This window comes from Dysidea avara, chromosome 4 (assembly GCF_963678975.1).
Source record: "Dysidea avara chromosome 4, odDysAvar1.4, whole genome shotgun sequence".
NCBI classification, from domain to species: Eukaryota; Metazoa; Porifera; class Demospongiae; order Dictyoceratida; family Dysideidae; genus Dysidea; species Dysidea avara.
The window spans coordinates 16,130,863-16,157,560 of record NC_089275.1 but is presented as its reverse complement, the minus strand read 5'-3'; the positions used below and the strand labels follow the sequence as shown (position 1 = coordinate 16,157,560).

Here is a 26,698-nt window from a genome sequence, read left to right as displayed (position 1 = left end):
ACTTTTCGCAAATGGTCTCCAATCCCACCAGAAACACTGTTTGATAAGCTGGCTTAGCTATTTTATAACCACTTGGCTTCTTTTCCATGAAGGGGTTAATGGCAATACTTCAACAACATTGTAATATCGTATGCACACTCAATTAACTACATTGATTACATTATCATTACATTTGCAATTTAATTTAGGTGATATCCTGCTCCCCCATCCTTCTTCTGAAGGACTGAACATCAGCATAACCTTTACAAGAATAGGCAAATATTGATATTGGTAAAATTAATGTGAAAAATGCGTATCGGTGCAACAATAGTTTAAGGAGTATAATGCACTGGTAGCTGAACATTTCTAGCACTTGGGATAGTTTAGCTAGAAGAATGGTGGAGACATACATGTTCCAGGCCACCATCCATGAGGCAAAGGAGTTGATTTTTGGAGTGGGTGGGGATTGGGGCAAGTTGAAGCGCATCACTCTGAGATGATATTTTCTGCATGAAAAACATTTGCAAATATGCTGCTGAGTGGTGGGTGTGTCAGGTACAGAGGATATGGCATGGGCGAACGAGCTATTGAATTCTATGTACTACTCCACAAGGATTCCAGTGCACAAACGTGCCTGTAGTGGAGCTATTAGTGGAGGAGGATGAGTAGTACCAAGAATGGCTAGTTCTTGGGTATGCAGTTGTAGCTGGTTGAGGCTACCCGAAGATGGCCAGAACGGCGGGACATGGCCTGAATTGTAAGTTGTTGTTGATTGAGGAGCTTTGGTTGCTAGCTGTAGACTGCAGCTGAGGAAATATGTTCGGGTTGACTGCTGGTTGAGAGGTAGGGGTCACTGTTGTTCCAGAAGTAGGAAGCACGAGTTGTGCCAGGGAAGCCTGTGGACTGGAAATAGCAACGGTGACCTGTGACAGGTATTTGGGTGCAACAGGTTTGCAAGCTGTATTGTGACAAAAGTAGACTCAGTGACTCGTTGTTCATTGTAGCCGCGGCGTCACTGTGACTGGCGGTTGCGTTGGTATGTTGAGATAACACTGTGGGAGACGCATAGGAAGCCTGACCAGTGACAGGTGGAGTTTCGTCAGCTTGTATGTGTTGTTGCGTCAGCCTGCAGCTTCAAAGAGTCATGGAGTTCATCCTCGGCATGACGCAGGTTTCTGGACTTCCGCTCCGCCAAGGGATCCAAGCTACGACAGCCAATCCGGCGGAGCGAAGGACCGCCCGAGAGCCACGTCCAGCGCCTCGACGAGCCCCTCCGCACGATCAGTGGTTGTCTGAGCAACCCCTCACAGCACTATCGGGACGCGTTGCTGGTTAGGTGATAGCTAACGCTATCGCTATTGAAAACAAGCCCGCGTGAGCCGGTAAACCCACTGTTTTACATTGCTATTTTACGTCACGCGCTCAGTTGATAGTTGAATAATGCAATAGCTATATTTAAATTAAGACAGTTATACACATGCAGTGTGACTTAGCTGGTTTTGTAGCGGAGCAGCTAGGAGGTTGCAAGCTGGTGGTGAGGGATTTCACTGGCGTAACTTAGCGATCTCAGTAAAGCAGCTTATGACTTCTCTAGCAGCAGCAGCAGCAGCTCAGAATGACCGACGACGGTTTATCCTGTTAAACTTCTCTAGTTAGACCTCCAACTTCTCTAGTTCGACCTCTAATTGCTGAGAAACTAAAACCGGGCACCAAATGCACAGATGACACAATTAGACAATTGTGGCAGATACAACTCAATTCCACTAATATAAAGGAATGTGGAATTTAATTATGATATGCACTTATGCAACCAGATGACAGATGGTGCTAAAAGTTGATTTCTGCTCCTGACCCACCACTCCAGGAAGCTAGCCTGTTAACTTTTGTTTGTTGCTGAGGCAACAAACTACATTTTTGTTGAGGGGCTTTGACAAACAAGTGTCATGAAATTTTGAAAACTGCACCATTTCACAGCTTAGTTGATTTAAAATGAACCTCTTTTTAAAAGGAAGACATTTGTAATGTTTACCATGCTGTATGTATACGAGTGCAAGATGCATATATAATTCTGGGTATTACACAGCATATATACTTTGAGATGACTGTATACATATATCATAAAGATACATATCATATTAACTATACTGTAATTCTGTGTGCAACAAATGCAAGGGAATTTGTTCAGAAATACTGTAGTAATATGACAAGGAAAAAAGTTTAGTAGGTTCTGCAACCTCTCTCTATGAGACCCAGACAATCCTCCAGTTAGCTGTCCCAGGAGAATTTTCCTCAAGTTTCTGAGTGGTGCAAAGCCATTCCAGTGTTGGTTTGCTGGGTGGCAATAGCTGCATTTCATATGGCTGCCATAGGCTTTACTTTGTAGGCTTTGCTTTATGTGTGTGTGTGTGTGAGCGAGTGAGTGAGTGAGAGAGTTAGTAGTGGATGCACGTGAGTGTGAAGGGTGGCATGGCCAAGTAGTTAGAGCACAGACCTGATAATCAAAAGGTTCCAAGTTTGATGCTCAGTCATGTATATATTCCCAGTTGCTGTTGTAGTTGTTTCCATGAGCAAGATACTTTACTCACATTGCTCCAGAGTATCCAGCTGCTAAATGGGGATATGGTGACCTGGTGTCAACTGGGGAAGCAGCCCACTCATCAATGAGTGCCTGGTATTAACAGGGTAAGTAAATGCCGACTTTTCATGTCTCACAAAACGGCATGAAGGTTCAGGTGGGACTTTGGGTGCCCACACCTTCATTTATGAGATATGGTACTACAGTTTTATGTGGATTACTAGTCTTGCCCCAGGAGGGTTTTTCTGTGCTGACTCATCATCATTGCCTATATCATTACACACACACACACACACACACACACACACACACACACACACACACACACACACACACACACACACACACACACACACACACACACACACACACACACACACACACACACACACACACACAAACAAACACACAAACACACACAAGTAAAGCAAAGCCTTTGGCTACCATACTAGTACAGTCATGCTAATCCAGTGGACCAGTACTGGAATACTTGTGCACTACTCAAGGTGCTATGAGGGTTGATAACGTTAGCTTTTATATTTTGTGATGTTATCTTGATATGAAATAAATGCAGCAGCATTGTTTTTTAATGTAAGTAGTATCAGTTTCATGTATGTGGCAATACCTACTTTAATACTTGTTATTGTCATCACAATAACTTCTGTAAACTTTAAAACTACTAGAGGTGCTTGACAAAATTACAGAATTAACAAAATTACAGAATCAATCATCTTAATTTAATACAGTATCTAATAATTGATTTTGATATGTAATACAGTGCACCTTCCTGCTCCCTATGTAGCACTGACACATTATTCCCAGTACAGTGCAATTACATTATTTATTTTGTGCATGTTCATATACTTTTCTATAATATTGTGTGTGCACTGTGTTATAACAAATAGCAAACATATCATAAAATGTAATATTAACTCTATTGTTATTGTTCACTGATACAAGCAGTTTATGACCTTGTGGATTGATAAATTTCTGGTACATGTATTCCTTGTCGCTTTTTGTAAAATCGAAAGAAAGCAAATAGTATATCTCTCATTTTATTCACCTGTTTGATGTAAACATAATTTGTACATCTGTGAAAAAGGGCAGTTACATGGAAGAACACGACACATCCCAGCTGACACATGGCTATAGCCACTAAAACATGCATAGCAGTATTATTTGAAGAAGTAAAATAAGAAACAATAAATGCAGTATGTACATTTATGAGGAGCACGAGTTCAGTTATATTTGCTCTGTTGTTCTTAAAAGGCCAAAATTTTTCATGAAGCCACACCATGATTATGAGTACAAGTATGCAGACCTGTAAGTTAGTATGTTTATCCAAAGTAGATAAACCAAGGAATACAGGCCTAATGAGAAGTTGTAGCCCAGCCCAGTAATAGTGTTTGTCCTTGTATGGACTTTGATAAGTATCTAATAGTGACTTGAAGAAGTTAATGACTTTAAAGGAAGCCAATTTTTTTTGCAAAAAATAGCAATATATTGAATAGTATTAATAGCAAAAAAAGGATGAGACAAACCGTAAACAAAATGGTGAATTTTACTCCAAATATTTGTACATTTGGATTCATATAACACACTAGGGTTGTTCTGCTGCTAGGTAAATGAGTGATTTTTGAGTAAAAAAATAAGACATTGGATATTGCAAGTAACAACTTCGTATAGGACAATAGAATTACTGTGGCTAACACAGGTAATGCTCCACGTGCATTAATTTTCTGCAATGCGATGGAGCAATGACTTGCTATGGTAGGTGATAGAGCAATGAAAATGAGGTACACAGGAAATGCTAGTTGCAACCACATTTTAGCATAATCATCCATACCATTGTAAAAACAAGTTTCAATGCCCAAATCAAGATTAGCTAGTGATATGAATGTGTACATCACTGACCTGTCTGTTGGAAAGAAAATATTACTGTTGATACTGATAATGTTGGCATAAAAGAGAAATGAATTTATATCACCATCAGTTACAGTGAGGTTAAGAGTGAAGAGTAACACCACCAACACTAATCCAGCTATTCCAATTGGAATGATGATCAGTAGAGAGATATTGGAGCACTGTTTGCATTTAAATGAACCTAATATTGCACTATAATTTTCAGGACATTCTCCACATAGTATACCAATTCTGTTATGTTGACACTGTGAGTCAGGAGTGGTGAGGTTAAGGTGTGATAAGTGAGGTAGGCAATAGTCTTGTGGACATTGTAAGGACACATGATAGTAATGTGAGCCATTTACTGTATCAGCAGTTATCCAACTATTAGCAGGACGAGGGATAGTTTGTTTATCAATATTGCAGTTGGTGAGTGATGGTATATGTGATGATAAGATAGGATCACACTGGCATACTCCTTCCAAGTGGAGAGTGAATCCAACTGGACATGGTCGTAGTTGTATTGTATACATTTCTAGTGATCCCATACCATAATACGCTGCTTCAAAGATGGCCAGTTCACACCAGTGTTCATTGCTATGTTTCACTCTAAAGTTCACGTTTATACATTCATTAAAAGGTAGCTCAAGAGCTATCATGTTATCACTCCTGCATTCAAAGCCTGAAGTGTATGCAATGTTGTATCTAAAAAATAGCACTCGTTGTGGATCACTATCATCAACATCATAGAGAAAATATAATGAAACTCTTTGGCCTGGAAAGACAGGACCTATTTCTTGACTATAGCAACTATGTGACTTATTTTGGCTACATAAGCAGACTTGCTTTCTCATATATAAAGGATGATCGTAATGTATAAAATTTTGATTTACATCCAAAGGCTTTGAAGTTAGGAATGCTGTGTTAGGACCCCAAGAGCAATGCATCCAACTTCTAGGTGGTATTTTTGGCATATAATTTCTGGTGTATATTATAGTATAATTTAACCTTTGCCCCATCTGAAATTCCTTATCTAAATTTCCTCGTTCACTGATGTACTGCACAACACACATTTCAATTTGATCACTTTCAAGTAAGATAGGATGAAGAAAAGAATAGAGTAATTGATTTGAAGTAATCCTTAATTCAGCATGTTCTAGAATATAGATCGCTGGTGATTCTACAATAAACTTTAAACGATGATTTTTGTACACTTCATTATAACCAGAAAATTGAACATAGCTATCTTTTGCTTTGATAAAACCATTAGCAAACAGTTTTCTAGGACACATTGTGTTTGCAACAATTAGAACTCTTTCAAATACTACTTTTATTTTGTCAAAGAAAATAGCATCTCTATTTCTATATACGTTAGACGAGATTACAGTGTTATTGATCACTATTAATAAGCTCTGTCTGTAGAAGTGATTATAATGGATTTTATTTTGTGCAGTTAGTATCTGTGTATTTTTGTTTTCATAGAACATGCATTTGACTATATGAATTGACACACAGTTAGACATGGTTTTCCAATTTTCAAGGTAGAAGTCCAGTAATTTAGCAACTTTTGAGTTATCAGCAAACTGACAGTCAGTAAAGAGTACTTGGTTTTCTAAGTGTTGATTATTCCAGTTGATGTAATCACTGTGGTAAAATATCATAGCACATGCTTTAATAGCCTTACGTCCATCTTTAGTATAAATAATTTGCTTGCAATCATCTTCTTCCTTGTCACAGTAACTGTACATTGTATCAGTTGCTGCACCTGCAAAGCGGCAATTACTAAATGTTATCAAACTGCATCCCAAGCATTCTATGCTAATAAAAATGTTGAATATTGAACGGGTTAAACGTAATTTTGTTATAGTTAAGTTGATTAAATAGTTGATGCCATGTTGCTGTATTTCCATCACATATATACCGTTAAGACTACTGTAAGGTTTGAAGTCATCAATATAAAGTGTATGCATATTGTTCAATGTAGGCTCTTGCGTATCATTGCCGCCATCATAATACCACACTGCTAAACAGTGAGATGAGAGATGTGATAATGCTGTGAATCCAATTACATTTATTAAATTGAAACTGCATAATTTTTGATAACAAAAAGACTTAAAATATGAAGACGTAAAAGAAGAGCAGCTAATGATCAGTAAACTACTGAAAACCACTTGTCCATGTTTGTAGATATCACTTCTTACAGAGTAACTGTAGTTGTTGCCACATTCGTACATCTCAATGTTAGATATTGTAACATTGCTGCTATTAACCACTACAATTCCAGTAGGTGAATTACATCTGATGATTGTGTGGACTAACTTTTTAATTTTGTATCCAACAAGTGAAAAATTGGTTACATTATTTATAATCAAGTCATTATTAAGAAAATATCTTCCATAAAGAAATTGAAGTTGAGTATGTGAGGTAAAGTATTTATTGGTATTGTTGAGGTAGTGTTGTAGGACATGAGTGTTATTATTGGTAGAGTAGCGATCATCAGGTATCACATAGTAGAGATTAGAATTTACAATGCGTAACAGTAATATCACCATTAAAAATGAAAAAAGTAACACTGTGTGAGCATGCCTGTAGATAGAAATGCTTGATACTCTGTGACTATATATTACCGGATTTGTAAAACAATATTTTTCGCACATTTTACATGTCAGCTGAAAGTTGTTATAATGTACAGTTGTACACGTTAAATTTGTGTATGAAATCAGTAACTTTTCTTACGCATACATACATCTATAATGTGATGGACATTATTTCTGTATTGATTATAGCACTGCACATACATTAATAGCCCAAATAAATCTTATGCAACTGACATAAACCGAACATTGCTACATAAAACATTAGCTCATTCATATATCATACCACTGTATTTTCTGTAGACTGATAGCTGCCATGCAAATGTATAAATTCAAACAACATACTGTAGTTACTTACATTGTTACTACTTCTCTAATCATTTAGTTTTGAACAATGTATCTAAGTACATATCCTTGTACCTAAAATGGCAGTATACCTAATGTCAAGAGCCAGTAATATGATATAAAGTTTTGATTGACATTCTATATAATTCTAGAATCAGAAAATTAATGTTTTGCCTGGTCATAGATAAACAACTACAGTGTGTAAGATTTCAGTTTTGATCTGTATGTATGTAAGTATGATTTCATCAAAGCCATCTATGAATATCAGGTCAAAATTTGAAAGTGATAGCTTACTACCACATTGAGTTATGGTCCTTCAAAATTCCACATCTGGATGTGTGTGGACGCCTGGCTTTGTCAAATCCGGTCACATTTTATGTCTCACTCTCTTGTTCCATTTATAATTATAATCTAGGTATTTACAAAATTACTGTCAATATTTAAATCTGATGGCTGCTGGATCAAGGCTGTCTACATGGGTCCAGTAATAGATTTTTCTCCATTCTGCAACTTTTCAAACGCATGAACTTAATACAACATCTTTAAACAGGTTTTAGGACCAGGTGTCCTATATATAGACCTTTAGTACTTGTGCTGTAAAGTCTATAAATAAACAAAAAAGCACCATTATTGCAGTATGCTTTACTAGGGCTGTAACAGGCAGTTTAGGAGTGGTCAGGCCATCATGACTAGTGGAGAAGGTATAAAAGGTTTTAATATATTTGCATGGACCATGTAACAACAAGGAAATTCTTGCAGGGAACCAGCAAGCAGAATAGTGACACCAGGCTGTGAATTACACTGTAGTGTAGTAATGGTTAGTTAAATATTGTATGGCATGTGACGCTGCTTTATTTATAATACAGTAATACATTGGTTATCTCAAAAGTAGTCAGGCTTTGGCCTGACTGGCCTGACCATGTACTACGGCCTCGGCTTATCAAGGACCATACAAGATTAAATTATACTACTGGACTGGTGTACAACATGTGGTAAGAATTTGTATTCTATGGAATATCATCACTGGATAGGATTATCAACCTCACTACTGGCAATATTCAGTGAGTATTTGTGATTTCATTGAACAATCAGGATAGCACATATTTTATAAACACAATAATCACTTTGGCTGTAGTGCATTTGCATATAATTATCATTATGGGTGTGGGAGTGCAATAAAAAAGAAGCTTAAGGTAGTATCAAGTAAATGCACATTGAAAGGCTTGCTTACCAATTTAGTCAGCAGACAGAACATTTAGCAGCTAAGAAGTTCCACTTTACAACATGCCAGAAGTAACTTTCAACTATCAGGAACCACTGATTGGAGTAAACTAACTATGTACGTATAGACACTGCAGTTCATTTCGAATCCTGGGGTTAGAGGGATTTTTTTCCTATTAACTTGGACTTGGACCTCTTTTCTGTTACACCTTATTAGCTATAAGTCATAAGCCTAAGTCCTTGTGATTAGGTTAGGTAATCCTAAGTCTGCAGTACAAGCTGCTGTCAGATATTCAGTGCTAGTCACTGTAAAGTGTTAATAATAATTTTTTTTTAAATAGTATACATTGTACCTTTGTATTCCTATTTGGGTTCTTTGCTTATACTTCATATAATTATGCACACATGTAGGCATTAGATTGCTTATAACTGACAAACTGCTCATAAAATAGTGGTAGAAGGCATGCGTCTTCTACCAACCATCATCAGTCAAATTATATAGATACTGTATAACAGCTGCAACTCACCAAGAAAAATGTGGTGGCATTGCTAATTCTTTAGCATGAGAATTGGAAGTTACTGTATATTCTTTCATTTAAATGTACGCCTATTATAGTTGGAAAGAGTTATAATTTATCAAGCTATCCATATAATTATTTGTTGAGAGGAGTTTCATCAAATTTGAATTGGAAAATACTGTAAAGCTCAAGTGTGACCGGATCTGCAAAACGGGGTCTTATAGCATTTCCGATTGGCTTCACATACATAGCTTCACTTGTGAAAATGGTTGTACTCTGAAATTTAATCACATTATAGTCTTATCATAACACTATTACTTGATGTAGTATGAAGGTGATAGGTTGAATACATGAGGAGTTACGAATAGTTAAACTTGGGAATTTGGAAAAGCTATAAGACCCCTTTTCACAGATCCGGTCACAAATATTGGCTGTGGATTTCCTTATAGCAATAGCTTTCATGTTATAGGCATACATTCCAAACACCCCGAAACACTCCACAATATTCAAATCCCATTATTTTCCAATGATAGCAGTACAGTAAAGCAAGAAAAATGACAATAGTTTCTTTCACCAGCGAAGTTTGAAATGTGATTACTTTTGTAAAGGAAAATTTTATGGAAATGCATGGCATCAATATGGAGAACTTTTCAACACTTCATAGCATTTATTTGCAGACAGAATAGTCATAAAATACATACAGAAACATTTAAATACAACTTAGAGTAGCTAAATACAGTATGCATGTCAGCTGTCAACAACAAGAAAACAGACAACATTTTTCCTCATCAATTTCAGGATAGGCATAGTTGTAGAAGTGCCAGTAGTATGCACCAAATTGTACAAATAAATCAAAGTTATCTTTTTCAAGTCCAAACTGAAGAGTTGCAACTTTAACAGCTTGTTCTTGCTTGGCACAAAGTAGTAGATCAATGACAAGTTGTTTTGCTGGTGTTTTAGTAGGAATTATTGCAATGGCTGTAGCTACTTTTTTGTCCAGTTCATAATCCAGGTTAAACCCAAACATATCAGTTATAGCACCAGTGGCAGGGTCCTCAACAACATACGTGACTATATAGCCTGGCACTGATGGAAATAGGAAATAGTGTGAGAACTCTTCTTCAGTTTGGAAGATTTGCCCAAACTCAAACTGCAGTACATACTGGTTGGTGAGGGTGTATGCCATAGGAACATCTTTGGATGTCATCCTTCTCAATCCAGCTGTTTTAGGAGTGTTGTAGGGTAGAGGGAGACGAAGTGGACTAGAGAACCAATAACAATAAGTAGCAAGAACAGTCACAGGTTTTATAATGAAAGGTTCTTCACTGACTATTATGCCTTGAGATATTCCAATTAAGTTACCTTTCCTCATTATTTCTCCGACTACTGTATTGTACATTTGTTCACTGTGCAGAAATTTCCTACCAGTATAATGTAAATGCAAAGTGGGTAACACTTTTCCTCCAATACTAACGCAAATTGGAAAGCTATAAAGTACTGAGGCTAGCTTACCATTTGATATTAATCTAGTTCCAAATAAAAATTCTGATTTAAATTGAGGATGCAAAGTGTACCACCATAGGTAGTTCTTATGCTTATGCTGTCTGATCGTATTATCAATTTCAAGTAGCTTCACCATCTCATCAACATTGTCATAGGTTAGATTGGCCCATTTTAACTCCTCATGTAAGATATATGGCTCCTTTCTCACATGCCCTGTTAATTTTACAATAGGGCCAATCTGCCTATCATGTACTTCTTGTCCACGCCATAAAACAGGCAGCCCCAGCCACCACACAACTTTAGGAATTGCTAAATAAGTGATTGCCTGTGGTGATAGTTGAGATTTTTTCTTACTCAATGATAAGTATGCCTGAAAAACATGATCAACATGAATCTGCCATATAATTTTCACTGATCCAAGTACAATTCTGCAAATTGTACATGTGTCTGAGCCAGTTTGGAAGAGTTCATTCTCCAGATAAAACCGATGCTTGTGTAATTCACCAATGGTCATTTTCTGGGGGTCCTTATTAAGAATCTCCTGAATTACAACATGACCAGGCTTTTCACGCACTATTACTGGAAAGTATGGTGCTGCTTCCTGAAGAGTCATAGAAAAGAATGTTTCTTTGAAATTTTTCAATGACTGTTGTGCAGCAGGTATCATAGAAGCATTCACCATAGCCTCCAGCATTCTCGTGTCCAAGAAGTTCCAATATGTAGTTTGTGCTAACATGGTGCACAGAGATTGAAATGAAAAAGCTGCGGCAACTATGGGGAGGATTTCATGTGACTTAGGAAATCGTTGAGACTTGGCACTCTCAATTGCAGCTCTTTGTATGATTGGAAAATGACGACTTTCTATAGCTGTTGTTACAGCACTTGAGAGTCTTGAGAAAGCTAATTCGATATCTTCATCCTTTGAAAATGTAAGTGGTGAGGCAACAGTTAAAGCCAGTGAATCTTTACAAAATCGTTGCACTAATTGTGAACCTAATGTAAACAAGACAAGCTACATAAGTTGTGTAGAGATCCAGTATATTAGTAGAGTGGCATAGCACCAAAAAATGAGCATTTCGTGCACTTTGTGATACAATTATGAAACTTTCCACACAAATTTTGCTCCTCGTGACATACGTTTTTTGATATAGAGCCATCATGCATTTGACCTTTGGTGACTTTTTCAGCCATTTTTTCACAGAAAATAAATCATTATTGTCTTTATCTCCCCGAGGCATTATTTTACACTCTTAAAACATGGTATCAAATTAAAGGTGTTGTTCTAAGAACTATATTGACTTTTGTTTGAAGTTAGTAACTCATTCCACTACAAAGTTATGATCATTATTATAAGTCATAAAATTCTTTGCCATTGGGGTGTAAATTACTAATGGGCAAGTAATTAATAGAATTTCATGGCTAATATAAATGATCATAACTTTGGAATGCAGTCACCTATCGACTTCAAATAAAAGCCGAGTAGGTTGTTTTAGCAGCACCTTTAAATTGAAACTGTGCAAAACGATGCCTCAGGGAGATAAAGACAAAAATGATGAATTTTCAATACAAAAATGGCTGTAAAGGTCACTAAAGGTCAAGTATGCAATGGCTCTATATCAAAAAATATATGTCACAACTTATATGGAAAGTTTCATAATTGTATCAAAAAGTACACAACTACCGCACTATGCCGTTCTACTAGTGTAGCAAATCATTGAGATTTGCAATACCTGAGGTCGTCCTGCTAGCAGGTTTTTAAATAATTTAATACCCTGCTAGCAGGTCTTTTAGTCAATTTTAAAGATCTCATTGTCTCCCAAAGATCACAGCATTTTATGCGTATCATTTTCTAAGCTATAGTTTTAAAGCTACACATTTCTTTTCAGTAAACTGCTAAACCTTACCTTCAGTGGAAGACACTAACATTCCTTCAATCTTAGATGCTACATCATTTAATTCAATTCCAGGTTCCCTCAGTGTTTTAATTAACTGGCTCCAGGTAGACTCAGGATGCTTGCGTAACCATAACTCCAACATCTCCTCACAAGCCTTACTGGAATTTGTAGCATGATTTGTTTTGATGACATGCAAGTCCTTTACATCTTCTTCATCTAATAACTCCAACCCAACATCATACCATTTTGGAGCAATCAATTCTCTTACATGTCTCAAATGTTTATGAGTTGGATGATCAGCACCTGCGACATGTAATGGTAGTGAAGTAACTTTTCTACAGGGACAAATGACACAAATCTTGAAAAGGGCTGGGGTTACAAAGAAGTGGATAATTTGCTTGTTCTGCACTTCAATTTACATAGCCAATCATACTTTTCTTGTACTTAACAAAGAATTACTTGTGTATTAAAAGGATCTATGTACCGCATCTTATATACTAAGCATATATATTTGTCTGTATAAATATTATCTAATCAAAAACAGCCAAGCTGTAAAAAAAGGTACGGCCCCCAAAAAGGCCATGGTGATAAAAGATGTGAAATCCAAGGTGGCGGCCAAGAAATGGCTGTGATGGTAGGTTAATGGTAAAATTTTAATAACGACAATTCAGGTTAATTTGATGCCAAGACCAAGTGGCACAAAATTCACCTGAATTGTCGTTATTAAAATTTTTACCATTAACCTACCATCACAGCCATTTCTTGGCCGCCACCTTGGATTTCACGTCTTTTTTTCACCATGGCCTTTTTGGGGGCCACACCTTTTTTTACAGCTTGGCTGTTTTTGATTAGATATCACTTCTTTTTGTATTTGTATATTGCAAAGCCGGCCTATGGCTGGCTTTGGGGCTTTTTAACCCATGTGTTTTTTTTATTTACCACAGGAAGAAGGAAAGAACTTATAGAAGATTTTTAATACTTCAATTATTTTTGATTTTATTAGTAATTATACAAATTATATACATATATTTATTACATGCCCATTATTCTCTACAGGATATTTTTTAGCAGCTGATCTCTCTACTGGGTGACTTAAAATATAGCTGAACTCTCTACAGAGTGGTTTCTTTGTAGCTGAACTCTCTACAAGGTGACCTCTTCTAGCTGATCTCTCTACAGGGTGATTTGTTTCTGGCTGAACTCTCTACAGGTGATTTGTTTGCAGCTAAACTCTCTACATGGTACTTTCTTTGTAGCTGAACTCTCTACATGATGGTTTCTTTGTAGCTGAACTCTCTACAAGGTGACTTTTTCTAGCTGAACTCTCTACAGGTGATTTGTTTGCAGCTAAACTCTCTACATGGTGCTTTCTTTGTAGCTGAACTCTCTACAAGATGGTTTCTTTGTAGCTGAACTCTCTACAAGGTAACTTCTTCTAGCTGATCCCTGATTTGTTTGTTGTTGAATTTTCTACACGGTAATTTGTTTGAGGCTGAACTCTCTACATGGCGGTTTCTTTGTAGCTGAACTCTCTACAAGGTGACTTTTCTAGCTGAACTCTATACAGAGTGATTTGTTTGCAGCTGAACTCTCTACATGATGGTTTCTTTGTAGCTGAACTCTCTATAAGGTGACCTCTTCTAGCTGAACTCTTTACATTGTGTCTAGTTTCTAGCTGATCTCTCTACAGGGTGATTTGTTTGCAGCTTAAATTTCTACAGGGTGATTTGCTTGTAGCTGAACTTCTTACATTGTGTCTAGTTTCTAGCTGATCTCCACAGGATGATTTGTTTGTAGCTGATCTCTCTGCAGGTTGATTTGTTTGTAACTGATCTCTCTACAGGGCAATTTGTTTGTAGCTGAACTCTCTATAAGGTGATTTGATCTCTCTGCAGGTTGATTTGTTTGTAGCTGAACTCTCTAAAGGGTGATTTGCTTGTAGCTGAACTCCTTACATTGTGTCTAGTGTCTAGCTGATCTCTCTACAGGGTGATTTGTTTGTAGCTGATCTCTCTGCAGGTTGATTTGTTTCTAGCTGAAGTCTCTACAGGGTGATTTGTTTCTAGCTGATCTTGATTTTTTGTAGCTGATCTCTCTGCAAGTTGATTTGTTTGTAGTCGATCTCTCTACAGGGTAACCTGTTTGTAGCTGAACTGTCTATAAGGTGATTTGTTTGTAGCTGATCTCTCTGCAGGTTGATTTGTTTTAGCTGAACTCACTACAGGGTGATTTGTTTGTAGCTGATCTCTCTGCAGGTTGATTTGTTTGTAGCTGAAGTCTCTACAGGGTGATTTGTTTCTAGCTGATCTCTCTACAGGGTGATTTTTTTTAGTTGACCTCTCTTCAGGGTGATTTGTTTCTAGCTGATCGCTCTACAGGTTGATTTGTTTGTAGCTGAAATCTCAACAGGGTGTATTGCTTGTAGCTGAACTCCTTACATTGTGTCTAGTTTCTAGATGATCTCTCTACAGGGTGATTTGTTTGTAGTTGATCTCTTTGCAAAGTGTTTTGTTTGTAGCTGATCTCTCTACAGGGTAATTTATTTGTAGCTGAACTCTCTGCACAGTGACTTGTGTGTAGCTGAATGGTCTAGAGAGTGATTTAATTGTAGGTGAACTCTCTACAGGGTGCATGACTTGTTTATAGCTGAACTCTCTTCAGTGTGACTTGTAATGTTCTGAATCTCTACAGTGATATAATTGTAGCTTAACTCTCCACAGGGTGACTGCTTCTTGCTGAACTGTCTATAAGATTAACTGTTTGCAGCTGAAGTCCCTACAGCTTGTAATGTAATAGAATTCTATAATGGAGTAAATAAATTAGTTGAATGCTCTATTAGGATGACTGTTCTATTAGAGTATCTCGATCTCGCATTTGCTACACGGAGTTGGCTTTCGAATCATAACTCAGTGGTTTGTAATCCAATTCTTCTATACTACTGCAACGACTTTCTATGAAGATTATTCCAGCTATACACCGATTTTCAGCTCATTGCTCTTAGCGGTTTGCCTAGTAGGCGTAAAAACTAATACTTTTTTATTACTAAAAATCGATCGCGTAATTGTGACACAGGTTGGGTTTTGTGTCATATCTCCGTGGTCTTAATCTCGATTCCTTTCAAACCACCAAAAGGCACTCCTACGATGGTTACTCCATCTGCATAGCAATTTTCAACTCATCCCATGAAACGGTTTACCCTGTAGGCGTGACAACAAATCGATCTTGTTTTACGCGAATAATCGGTCATAACTCCTGAATCATTCATCGGATTTGCACCAAAGTTGATACTAGGATTCGCCTTTGGATTCCCTTTCTGTGTGCCACATTGCAAGGTGATTGGAGTACGCGTTTGCATTTTATAGCAATTTTTGCAAGTGTGCGAAAAGCCGACGAAGAAGAAGAATAAGAAGAAAAAAAGGCAGGTTATATAGAGCCGGTACCGGTTACACTGTTTTGCCGGCTATTTTGCCGGCAGTGGAGGGTATAATACTTAGAATGTTACGTGCATTAAAAAAAAACTTGTACAAAAAACCTAAGAAAGCGAAAAAAAAAGTTGTCTAAGCGGGGGTTCGAACCCGGGCATCCGAACCCATAAGCAATGTTTGTAACGATTATACCACCGGTGCTGCAGCTAGTCATATTATTTAGTTTCTACGTTATAAACATCCGACTGAAGTGACTTCTATGTGAAGAAGAAACCAAAGCTGAACCCTAGCCTACCCCTTACGCTAAGGAACTACTTTTCGCATCCCCTAAAGTTGAATGCTCGGGGCAACCTACTAGACGCGTGCCCTAAAGTTGAATGCTCGGGGCAACCTACTAGTGCCGGCACAATAGCCGTTAGTGTTTGCAAACCGGTACCGGCTAAATATACACTTCGGAAAAAAAAACGAAACTTTGGCCGCTCATATCTCGGAAATGGCTTCAGTGATTTCCTTCAAATTTGGAATGTAGACTCCCCTAGCTGGCGGCCAACTCTGCAGCAAAGTTGGTTTCAATCGGATAAGCTATCACCGAGATACAAAAGTGTGAAAATGACGTTTTCTTTCTTCCTGTAGATATACTCACGGTTTGGCGCGCCGGCTTCTTGGGCCGCACGACACACTACCGTGTGTCTTGATACACAAAGCACTTGTGATCATAATTGTACTACATGATGAGCTTGCATAGAATTAGATGCAATGCCAATTATTATGTGACATAATATTCTTGGTTGAACACTAAAAAGGGCACTGTACTGTACGTACAGTCAGTACCACAAAGTATTTTACCTACATACACCAATGTGTAAGGTTTACTGAGCAAAATAGGTTTCTATACCTGTGACATAGGGGTGGCAGAACCGGGTAGGCAGGGTAAGAATAGGAGCAGGGGTGTCAGAGTAAAAATGAAAGTGGTAAGGCTCACTCTCCTCTGGAAAATTTTAAAAATTACACATTTTGAGATGCTATTTGAAGGTAAGCTTTGGACTGTAGTATTGTGTGCAAGGTGATGGTTAGCTAGCCCCAGTCCCCGACAAGTGTTCAATGATAAAATTGCACATTGATCAAATAGCACACCAGTCTGAGTCCATATTACTGTTTACCACTTAAACAGCTAAACCTTGCCATTTGAGTTGGAATGCTTACAAAGTGGCTACAAAGAAAAACAAAGCCTAAACTAAACATACCGATAATTATTTTTAGAGGCATTTAACATGGACGAGGTCGACCTGAAGCTATTCTGAGTGAAAGACAGTTTAGATAAGTGTTGTTTCTGTCAATTGTTGCCATTAAATAAATGGTAAGTACTGCATGTTCACTACTTTAAGCTTTGACATAATCAAGTTTGAAGGTTTTTATATTTCAGCTAAAAAGTGGTGAGGGTCTGGCCTCACTGGTTGCACCTACTCTGATGCCTTTGATTAGGAGACAATGTGAAAAGACACAATAAAGACAAAACTTTTGATGCCAACAAGGCAATTTATCCCTTATTATGAGGAATGTTACTATTATGCAGCAAAATGAATCATATTTTAACTTTACATAGTCTCAACGTACCTAGTATAGAGAAGTTCCACTATACATAGACAGCTATGTTTGCCCACATGAGCATAAGAATGTGTAAAACTTCTTACCTACTAGGCTCCGGCCTATTATTTTACCTATTATGCTTTGGAACATTAAGCCTATTATGCTCTAAATTATGCTTTCAAAATCAAGATTATGTTCTTGAACTGATTGTTTTATTAGAGTATATCAGCCTTTCCTGACTGCTGTATTCAGTAAATGACTGCTCTATTAGAGTACTTTGATCTTATTTCTGCAACGTGTGAATAACCAAGAAAGAAACGGTTTAACAAGTTATATCACGTGTTTTTAAATATGAAAAGCAATAATAATACTATTGGCAGTGAATATTTGCTTCTGTCAGGTGTGCATATTGCGCATTTTAGTAAAATTTCCAAATATCGTCCCTATTATGCTGGCATTATGCTTGATGCTTTTGGTCACCTATTATGCTTTAAATCATGCCGGCATAATCGGCTGGTGCCTATTACCTACTGTTTAGTACACCAATCCTATATTATGTACTGTATGTAGCAGAAAACTTACATTCATAGTGTAAGAAGAATAAAAAGAAGTTACTTTCATAAGTGACCTATAGTTTGGGAAAACCATCTATGTACATATAAACATCAATAGATTGTGAGATACGTATATCAACAGAAAATGGTTGAGCAGGTCATATAGAGAATACAGCCTAAATAAAGGGCTCTAAGGACTACCTACATTACTTAAAGTGAAAGAAATACATTTAGATATCATCTGGAAAACTATCCAAAAGTGTCCATGCCTCTAGCCTTATGGTCCAGCTGGCCAGTGGAATTTCATGGTACCATAACATTCCCAGTGGCTGGGATACATCTACAGAAATCCACTCGTGAAAAGCAGCCCAAGTAAATCAGTGGCATGGATGTGTTGTGTATTGATGTGGCTATCCATTCATAGTGAAACATCAAGTTCAATTGTGTGTGCATTGTTCAACGATTTTCAAAAATTTGGTCACATATAGCTTTAGGATAAGGCTACTGTATACTGAATGTGACTGGATCTGCCAAAACCCAACATGCCAGTGCTAAGAATAATTCATACAGTAGCCATACAAATAATAGAAAACTGTCAGTTTCTGTAACTTGTAACTTAATTCATACAGCAACCACTTCTATCAAACGGTACGGTCGTACTGTTTAAGTAGGGATCCTGGTGAAATTTTCACACACCGCCCAAAATTCCATCTTTAAAAAGCATCCTAGAGATATCTTACGAGATGAAAATCACCTTCACGGAATAGTACTAGTCCATATAATACATAAAACAGCATTAAATACAACAAAACACTTACAGGTGGCCGGATATAGAATTTTTTTTAAATGCCAACACTTGAATTTTAGACTGACTGCCTGACTGCCTGACTGTCTGACTTACTGACCACAGTCGCAAGCCTAGAGGCCAAACGAAACAGTGCATGGCCACTATTTTACGCCACAATAACAAACTCACCAGTGGGATGTGCCTTTTGGGGTTCCAACGAGTGTGTGTCCTCTGCGCCTTGTCTTTTCTTTTATCTTCAATCACTACAGGCTGCTTGTCTTCTTCATCCAACGAAACCATATTGAGACGTTAATTTTCCATATCAACACTTTCTCTAAGCAGCATAATAGACGCTACAAGATTATTTAAGGCGCTTAGACTACACGCTACTGTATGGAGGTACCAGTACTAGATAGCTTTCATAATACTGAGGTCACAAGATCACACCCATTCTTTATTATATGCATTATCGATCTATCGATTGAAGGTCAACTTGCAATACTCTAATAATCGATCGAAACCACAATGACCACGCCCCATTTTGGGCAAGTGCACATCTTTGCAGATTGACTTGAGATACTCTAATACAGTAGTCATCCTAATTGAACAGTCACATGTTTATAGGTAGCTGTATGCCTTAACAAAATCTAAACAAACCAGTATATTAAAAATTATAAATTTAAAAATGAAGTAGGGATCCAAGCAATAAAAAGTAGTGAAACAAGAGATGAATAATGGTAGTTATTACAGCTTAGCTCGGTGGGAAATCCCTACTTTGGCACTGAACACAAAATAATTGCTATACCATGCCAAAGTAGGGATTTCCCACCAAGCCATGCTGTAATAACTACCATCATTCATCTCTTGTTTCACTACTTTTTATCGCTTGGATCCCAACTTCTTTTTAAATTTATAATTTTTAATACACTAACACTTTTTGTTCCACTCTGTTTTCCAGAGCTGCTTTTGCACAAGGCTAACTGTAAAAATATGAATGGTGATGATGTACTTTTGACTCTAGTCCAAGCAGATGGAATTGGCAAAAAACTCAATCTCATGTTCAGTTGGATTATTAATCCATAGAAATACCACATGCACCAGTGAGGTTAATGTTCAGCCTTGTGCTAGTTGCCACACTCCACCCCTTGTGATATAATATAATGACACCACTGAAAAATTGGGATGAAAGTTTATCAACAGCTCTATGCACCTGGGATAATTCGAAAAAAAATAGCTGTACTGTATAAACAGTAGAAGGCCAAAGCTTCACGACTGCTGGAAAGCACAATAATATGTCATACATGTCTGACATTCTCCCTTATAGTGGGTTTTCCTTCACATATATCAACAGTGTTTCCAAGTATGTGACATCGATGTGAATGTTGTGCATTTAATGCAGTAAGGAGTACATCAGGGTGGCTATTAATTTTTTACAGTAGCCGTAATAATGATGAATGATGAATATTTGTTTACTATTCTACAGCAGAGCAGCGCAGCCATGTGTATATAGCACTGTACACTAAATGAGTTCTACAAATGCATTTGATAATTTCAAAATTGCTGGTAAGTGTACCTTTAACACTGCTGTAAAAGTAAGCTTTCATTTAAGCTGAGCCATGACCGTCCTGATACATATACGTATGCATGTCACAATTTACATTTTCATGGGTTTGCCATTCACTCATCCCCTCTCTTTGGAACCCATGTTGAATTTTTGGTTTTGCATATGTGACCGGATTTGTGAAAAGGGGTCTTCCACACACATCCAATTTGCCAACTTTGACAATTGGAAAGAGCTATTGCCTTGAAATTTGGGCAGTGGTGAGCACCAATATAGCTGAATACATGGTGAAATTTTCAGGTTAATATGTTACTTGAACACTGAGTTATGGTCTCCAACATTTACGGAATTGGATGTGTGTGGAAGACCCCTTTTCGCAAATCCGGTCACATATGTTCAAATACCTCACTTTTGTGATTTCCCAGAAGGGACAACTGTAGCCCTCTCACATAGATATGCATAGGAAAACCACAAATTTCAAAATGTCATATCTTGTGACATAATATATATATATATATATATACTATCCTTTCAAAATTTGGAGGAGTTATTTTAGACGTTAACACCTAAAAATAATGGGAAATTCAGGTTGCTAGGGGAAACAGTTATTTCTATACGCTATAAAGCCTTATTATTGAATTTGTCAATTGATATTTGAGGCATGTGTTCAGAAGAGATTGACGTAGGAATTAAATGAAGGGGTCAGTGGAAAAACTACATTTTGACATTAATTTTGCCATTTTGTAAAAACAAAATTGCTTGGTTAGGCATAATATTTCCACAAAATTTAACAGGACGTAAAAGTTCAAGTCACAACCAAAATCAAATTTGCAATATTTTACAACAATTCAAAAATGCCTGGAATTTCTATTTAATGCCCACTATAGACCCATTTTATTATTCAAATGTGGGTTACCCCCCTTTTCCACTGACCCCTTCAAATGTTCACAAGTATATCTGCAGGTGTAGGTGACCACCCTTGTTTCCCTACATTTTTTCTCTGTGATCCCTAATCAAACTTAAAATTCCTAATTTTTGTACTTTTTTGTAACATGATTATGACTGGTGAGCCCACACATACCACATCAAAAGAAACAATGGCACCAGGCTTAATGTTTTTATCTGAACGCACGCCCCAACTATCAAATTACTGAATCGAAGTGAAGTGGCCACTTTCAGCTATGTTCAGTCCATTGCAATCAATCCAGTCACTACAGAAAATGTGGACAATTCCCATTTACAAATGTAGGATAATCATCATGTGCTATCGCAAATTGACACCTTGGACTGTCAGAAAAAGAAATCAAACACAAAGGAGGACAAAGGTAAGCACATGGTGCATGCATTATATGTACTGCAGTATGTCAAAAGGCACCTAACGGGCTGAAGCGACATTGAACAGTAAAATAAATTAAACCCATAGCTTTAGTCATTATTGAGTTACACTTGTCTGAAGGTATTAGTAAGTCGGTCCATCCGTCCATCCATTTAGTCATTCAGTAAAAATTTCATTGAATAAAAAAATTTTTTGTAGCAATCTGTGGAAACGTTTAGGTCTACAAACCTCCATGATACCTAGTAACACTGTAAAACTAGCCAATTAATCAGTTAATTAATAAATTAATGGACAATCAAGGCAATAAAACTAAAAGTTAAGGCATTAATCAAATGATGTAGCTAAGGAGTTGTCAATAATTGACTATATATCAAAAAAGCAATTGGGAGCTGTCAAACAAAATAATTTTAAAATGTCAGCTAATCAAAGCAATTCTTTAAAATGCTGTGTACCACATGTGCATAACCCTCAACAAGAATGCATAAACAAAAGATACGTAGAATTCAATTTCCACTTGTACTATATACTTCACAAGTTTAAAAAGCAAAAATAAAAATAGCAGATTTTATTCCTCAAGATCTTTACAGCAATCTACACCATAAAACAAAGCTCCTTCATTGTTCTTTCTAATGTCACCCGAATCATTTTGATAGCGCGCTGCCATGGCTGGCACATGTTGCCAACAGACCATTGGTATAGCTATAACATATGTGACTGAATTTGACAAACCCGGCTTCGACGCACAAAGCTTCGTTAGGAGATATGGCGATTTTAAGTAATCATTGTGTAATAACTTCCCAGTGCCTACAGCTGTCCAAACACAATTTGCACCAAGTATGCATCTATTTACTAGCTATCACTGAGTGGGTGTATACATTTCTGATACCCAAAATTAGCCCTGTTTTGGGCAGCTTTTCTCGAGCGGGTAATAATATCACAGGTGGTAGTAATAGCGGTGGGAGGGTGGGGGCGGTGGGTGGGTTTAATATAGGGTATAAAATGAAGCAAGAAGACGATTGGAATCCAGAGGCCAAGTTTGGGCTCTCCATGGCCCTCCATGGCCCTCAAATCACTCCAAATTGACTGAGAACACATTGGCAAGCTCTCTGTGAAGTCCCAGCTCACTACACAATCATTATCACAAAGCCATGGCCATTCAATGGCACCAATTTCCCACTCGTGGCTTTGACAGGGTCGGAAGAAAGCAAATCATTCAATTACAAGCAAATCACCCTGTAGAGAGATCAACTACAAACAAATTACCCTGTAGAGAGATCAACTACAAACAAAACACCTTGTAGAGACTTCAGCTACAAACAAATCAACTGTAGAGGTTTCAGTTACAAACACAATCACCCACTGTAGAGAGATCAGCTAACAACCAAATCACCCTGCAGAGAGTTCAGCTACAAACAAATCACCCTGCAGAGAGTTCAGCTACAAAAAAAATCACCCTGTAGAGAGATCAGCTAGAAACAAATCACCCTGTAGAGAGTTCAGCTACAAACAAATCACCTTGTAGAAAGTTAAGCTACAAACAAATTACCCTGTAGAAAATCAGCTACAAACAAATCATCTTGTAGAGAGTTCACTTACAAACAAATCCTACCTGTAGAAGATATCAGTTACAAACTGTAGAGAGATCAGGTCACCCTGTAGAGAGTTCAGCTACAAACAAATCACCCTGTAGAAAGTTCAGGTATAAAAAAATCATCCTGCATAGTTTTGATACAAATAAATCACCCTGTAGAGAGTTCAGCAAGATAAAAGTCACCCTGCAGAGAGATCAGGTCACCCTATAGAGAGATCAGCTAGAAGAAGTCACCTACAAAGAACCCACTCTGTAGAGAGTTCGGCTAGAACAAGTTACCCTATAGAGAGATCAGCTAGAAATAAGTCATCCTGTAGAGAATTCAGCTACAAACAAATAACCCTGTAGAGATTTCAGCTACAAACAGATCGTCCTGTAAATAGTTCAGCTATAGATACAAGTCACCCCATAGTAGGAGAAGTCACCTTGTAGAGAGATCAGCTAGAAACAAGTCACCTTGTAGAGACCAGCTACAAAGAAACCATCCTGTAGAGAGTTCAGCTACAAAAAAATCACCATGTAGAGAGTTCAACTGTAAACAAATCTCACTGTAGAGAGATCAACAGAAACAATCACCCTGTAGAGAGTTCAGCTGCAAGCAGTTGATCTTATAGACAGTTCAGCAAGAAACAAATCACCCTATAGAAAGTTCAGCCACAAATATATCGCTGTAGTTTTATTTTTATTTATTTTATTTGTTTAATGCTTTACAGCACAAGTGCTGAAGGTCTGTAGGACACCTGGTCCTACAGCCTACTCAATATTGCCTGTTGTTGCTGTACAAATCGAGTATATCACTGTTCCAACTGTCAACCACTGTGAAAAAAGAGGAATATAATATGGTATATCTAATGGCTTAAACTATACAAATAATCTCAGTATAGCCTTGCATTACACTAACTATCTTATACTTTAGTATAAACCCCATCTTATATTATGGGAAACAGATTATACTTTAGTTTAATACACATTCTTTGTATGGCTTTGTTTACTTAACTAAATGTGATAACTTTTTAGCTTCACCGTCAGATCTCATTATTGTCTCATTTTTAGCTTCACCATCTCATGTGACTTAAGGTTTTTTTACTGTACCAAACAAAGTCATGATGATTTTACAATAAGTAGCTACACTTCTGTTAATCACTATAGCCAGCTAACTATAGCTATAGCTTCAGTTTGTTGTGATAATTTCATACACACACATTTTCATATGGCAAAGCATATAATACCAGTAAAATTAATTATTCAATCTAAGAGCCATACAAATCTAGAGTTTCTTGCACAGTTAGCACAGCTGCAAAAGTTCGTAGTAATGCTTGTTTTTAAAATTGAAGGGGAGCGCATGCGTATTACTGATGCAATTAAGTCGCCATTTTTGTCGCTATTGTTGTATCAGAGGTTGTAAATGTGAGTGATACGACGGTGTATCTCGCGGAGAGAGTGTACGCGATCGGCGCCATCGTCCAATGAGCCACGATGATAGTTATGGACCACAACTGTACATCCCTGCATGCTGGCTGTAGTGGTGAAGTGGCGCGGCCAAGTGGACAATCGAGTCCTTAGATGGCAGCAATCAAAAACAGCTCTAGATGAGTAAGTATTAGACTAAAATGATAGCTTGTACGATAGGTTTAGCCGTATTAAATTGTTTATTGTGTATTGTATGACAATGGCCTGCAAATGATTCAACTTTGGTGTTGCTGTGTACGTATTACATGTTTTATATCCTGTTATATCTCAGCTTATGGCGGATGACGAGTGGACACAGTTCATCAGCTATCAACGGTAAGAGTATGCATGGTCTGCTCTTACGATTTTGTATATTATCTCTTCAGAGGTACAGTTTCTTGTCGAACCTCTTAGTTCTACAGGCTGTCAGTGTACAATATCTGCAGTGTTAGTTTCCTTCAATGGCAGCTGCTTCCTTTAAAGAATCTGGTAGTGACCATATGTGGACAGTTTTGTTCTTTTTTCACGGAGTTGTTCAATGTCATCTAATTACTTACAGCTGTAAGTGCATTAAGCCTGATTGTGTTTTTATTCATTTTCTTTTCAATGGGGTAGGAATTACAGACTTGGTGATTCTTATTGCTAACATCTGTAAGTAAGTACACTGAGAGTGTCCAGTATACAATTTATATTTACCTTCGTTTAGGTTTGTGGAAACTGGTCTCATTTCTTCTGGGAACCGGTCTCATTTCTTCTGGGAACCGGTCTCATTTCTTCATGTTTTTCACTACTTTTTATCAACAGCTGACGGCTGCTACCTTGTCTGGCACTGTAAATGAGTTGAGTGCTTTCAAGAACCTGTTCTGTCTTGTTTGTCCTTATTTCACTGACCATGCTCGTATTGCTAACAAAAGTAAGTTCACTGAGAGTATACAAATTATATTATATTTAGTCTTGTTTCAGTTGTACTTAGTGATTACAAGATTCTTGGACTTGGTTATCAGTGTATCAGATGCTTCTTGTGAGCTTACGTAACACGTTAGCCCAACAAAGTCACATACTAAGTGGCTGTTTTATGTCTGGTTAGACTCACTGATAACACCTGTAAGTGCACCAAATAATCCAGAATATGAATTATGTTTGCCTCCATTTAGGGTTGTGAGACCTGGTCTTATCAGACTTGTCTTAGATGTACATGGATTGTCGGTCTCAGTTTTAAAAGATTGTTACAAACTGTAAGTATAATGGTTGTTCAGTATACGCATTATATATACCATCTTTAATAGAGTTGTGGGACCTAGCCACCATTCTACATGGTAATACTAGGTTTCCAGACAAGGTCGTGGTTTTATGAGATTCTTATTGTTACAAACTGTAAGTGCAACGATTATCCAGAATACACATTATATTTACCATCTTTGTATTAGAGCTGTGGGACAGTTCTACCAGACGACTAACAGATTGTCACAGAGTTCTACATAGTGATGATAATACAGGTAATTTGTAATGGAACTTGTGAATTGTATTTACTGCCTTACCTACTGCAGTTGGATAAAGACTGATAAACGACGAAATTGATTTGATACTGCCATGGCCAAGGAGACATTGATTTACTAGCTGTACCTATTGTGGTTTTAACATATTTACAGAATTAAATTCATTACAAATATAATTATAGAAATCATTTAATTAAGGTAGCCACAGATTATAGGAAAGTAAAAAAGTACAGTAGTATACTAGCCAATATATGGTTGAAATAGGCTTAGTATAGTCTGATAATACACCGCAGTATACTAGTGATTTAATCTCTAATATATGACTGTCTTAAATGTATTCAATAAGCTTGTTATAGTAAAGTCCTAATCTAATAATATAT

At 37.3% G+C, this 26,698-nt stretch overlaps 1 protein-coding gene and 1 long non-coding RNA gene across 6 annotated transcripts; one reads left to right on the top strand and one right to left on the bottom strand.

Moving 5' to 3' along the window:
• Window positions 1-9,888: 9,888 nt before the first annotated feature.
• Window positions 9,889-11,331, bottom strand: LOC136253601 (glycylpeptide N-tetradecanoyltransferase-like). Its single transcript, XM_066046267.1, has one exon. The coding sequence runs from the start codon at window positions 11,329-11,331 to the stop codon at window positions 9,889-9,891; it is 1,443 nt and encodes a 480-aa protein (XP_065902339.1).
• A 13,392-nt stretch (window positions 11,332-24,723) lies between these two features.
• On the top strand, window positions 24,724-26,494 carry LOC136253312 (uncharacterized). Of its 5 annotated transcripts, XR_010700070.1 has the most exons (10): window positions 24,725-24,966; window positions 25,115-25,158; window positions 25,209-25,383; window positions 25,438-25,477; window positions 25,529-25,735; window positions 25,786-25,926; window positions 25,977-26,057; window positions 26,109-26,196; window positions 26,250-26,318; window positions 26,370-26,494. It is a non-coding gene; the product is annotated as an uncharacterized lncRNA (long non-coding RNA). The 5 variants fall into 5 exon arrangements; XR_010700073.1 differs by having other exon boundaries at window positions 24,724-25,158; window positions 25,775-25,926; XR_010700071.1 differs by having other exon boundaries at window positions 24,726-25,158; window positions 25,438-25,473.
• Window positions 26,495-26,698: the final 204 nt, after the last annotated feature.

Excerpts from the sequence above, each read along its gene's own strand:
- LOC136253601 (XM_066046267.1), bottom strand. The coding sequence starts at position 11,331 with ATGCTGGAGGCTATGGTGAATGCTTCTATGATACCTGCTGCACAACAG.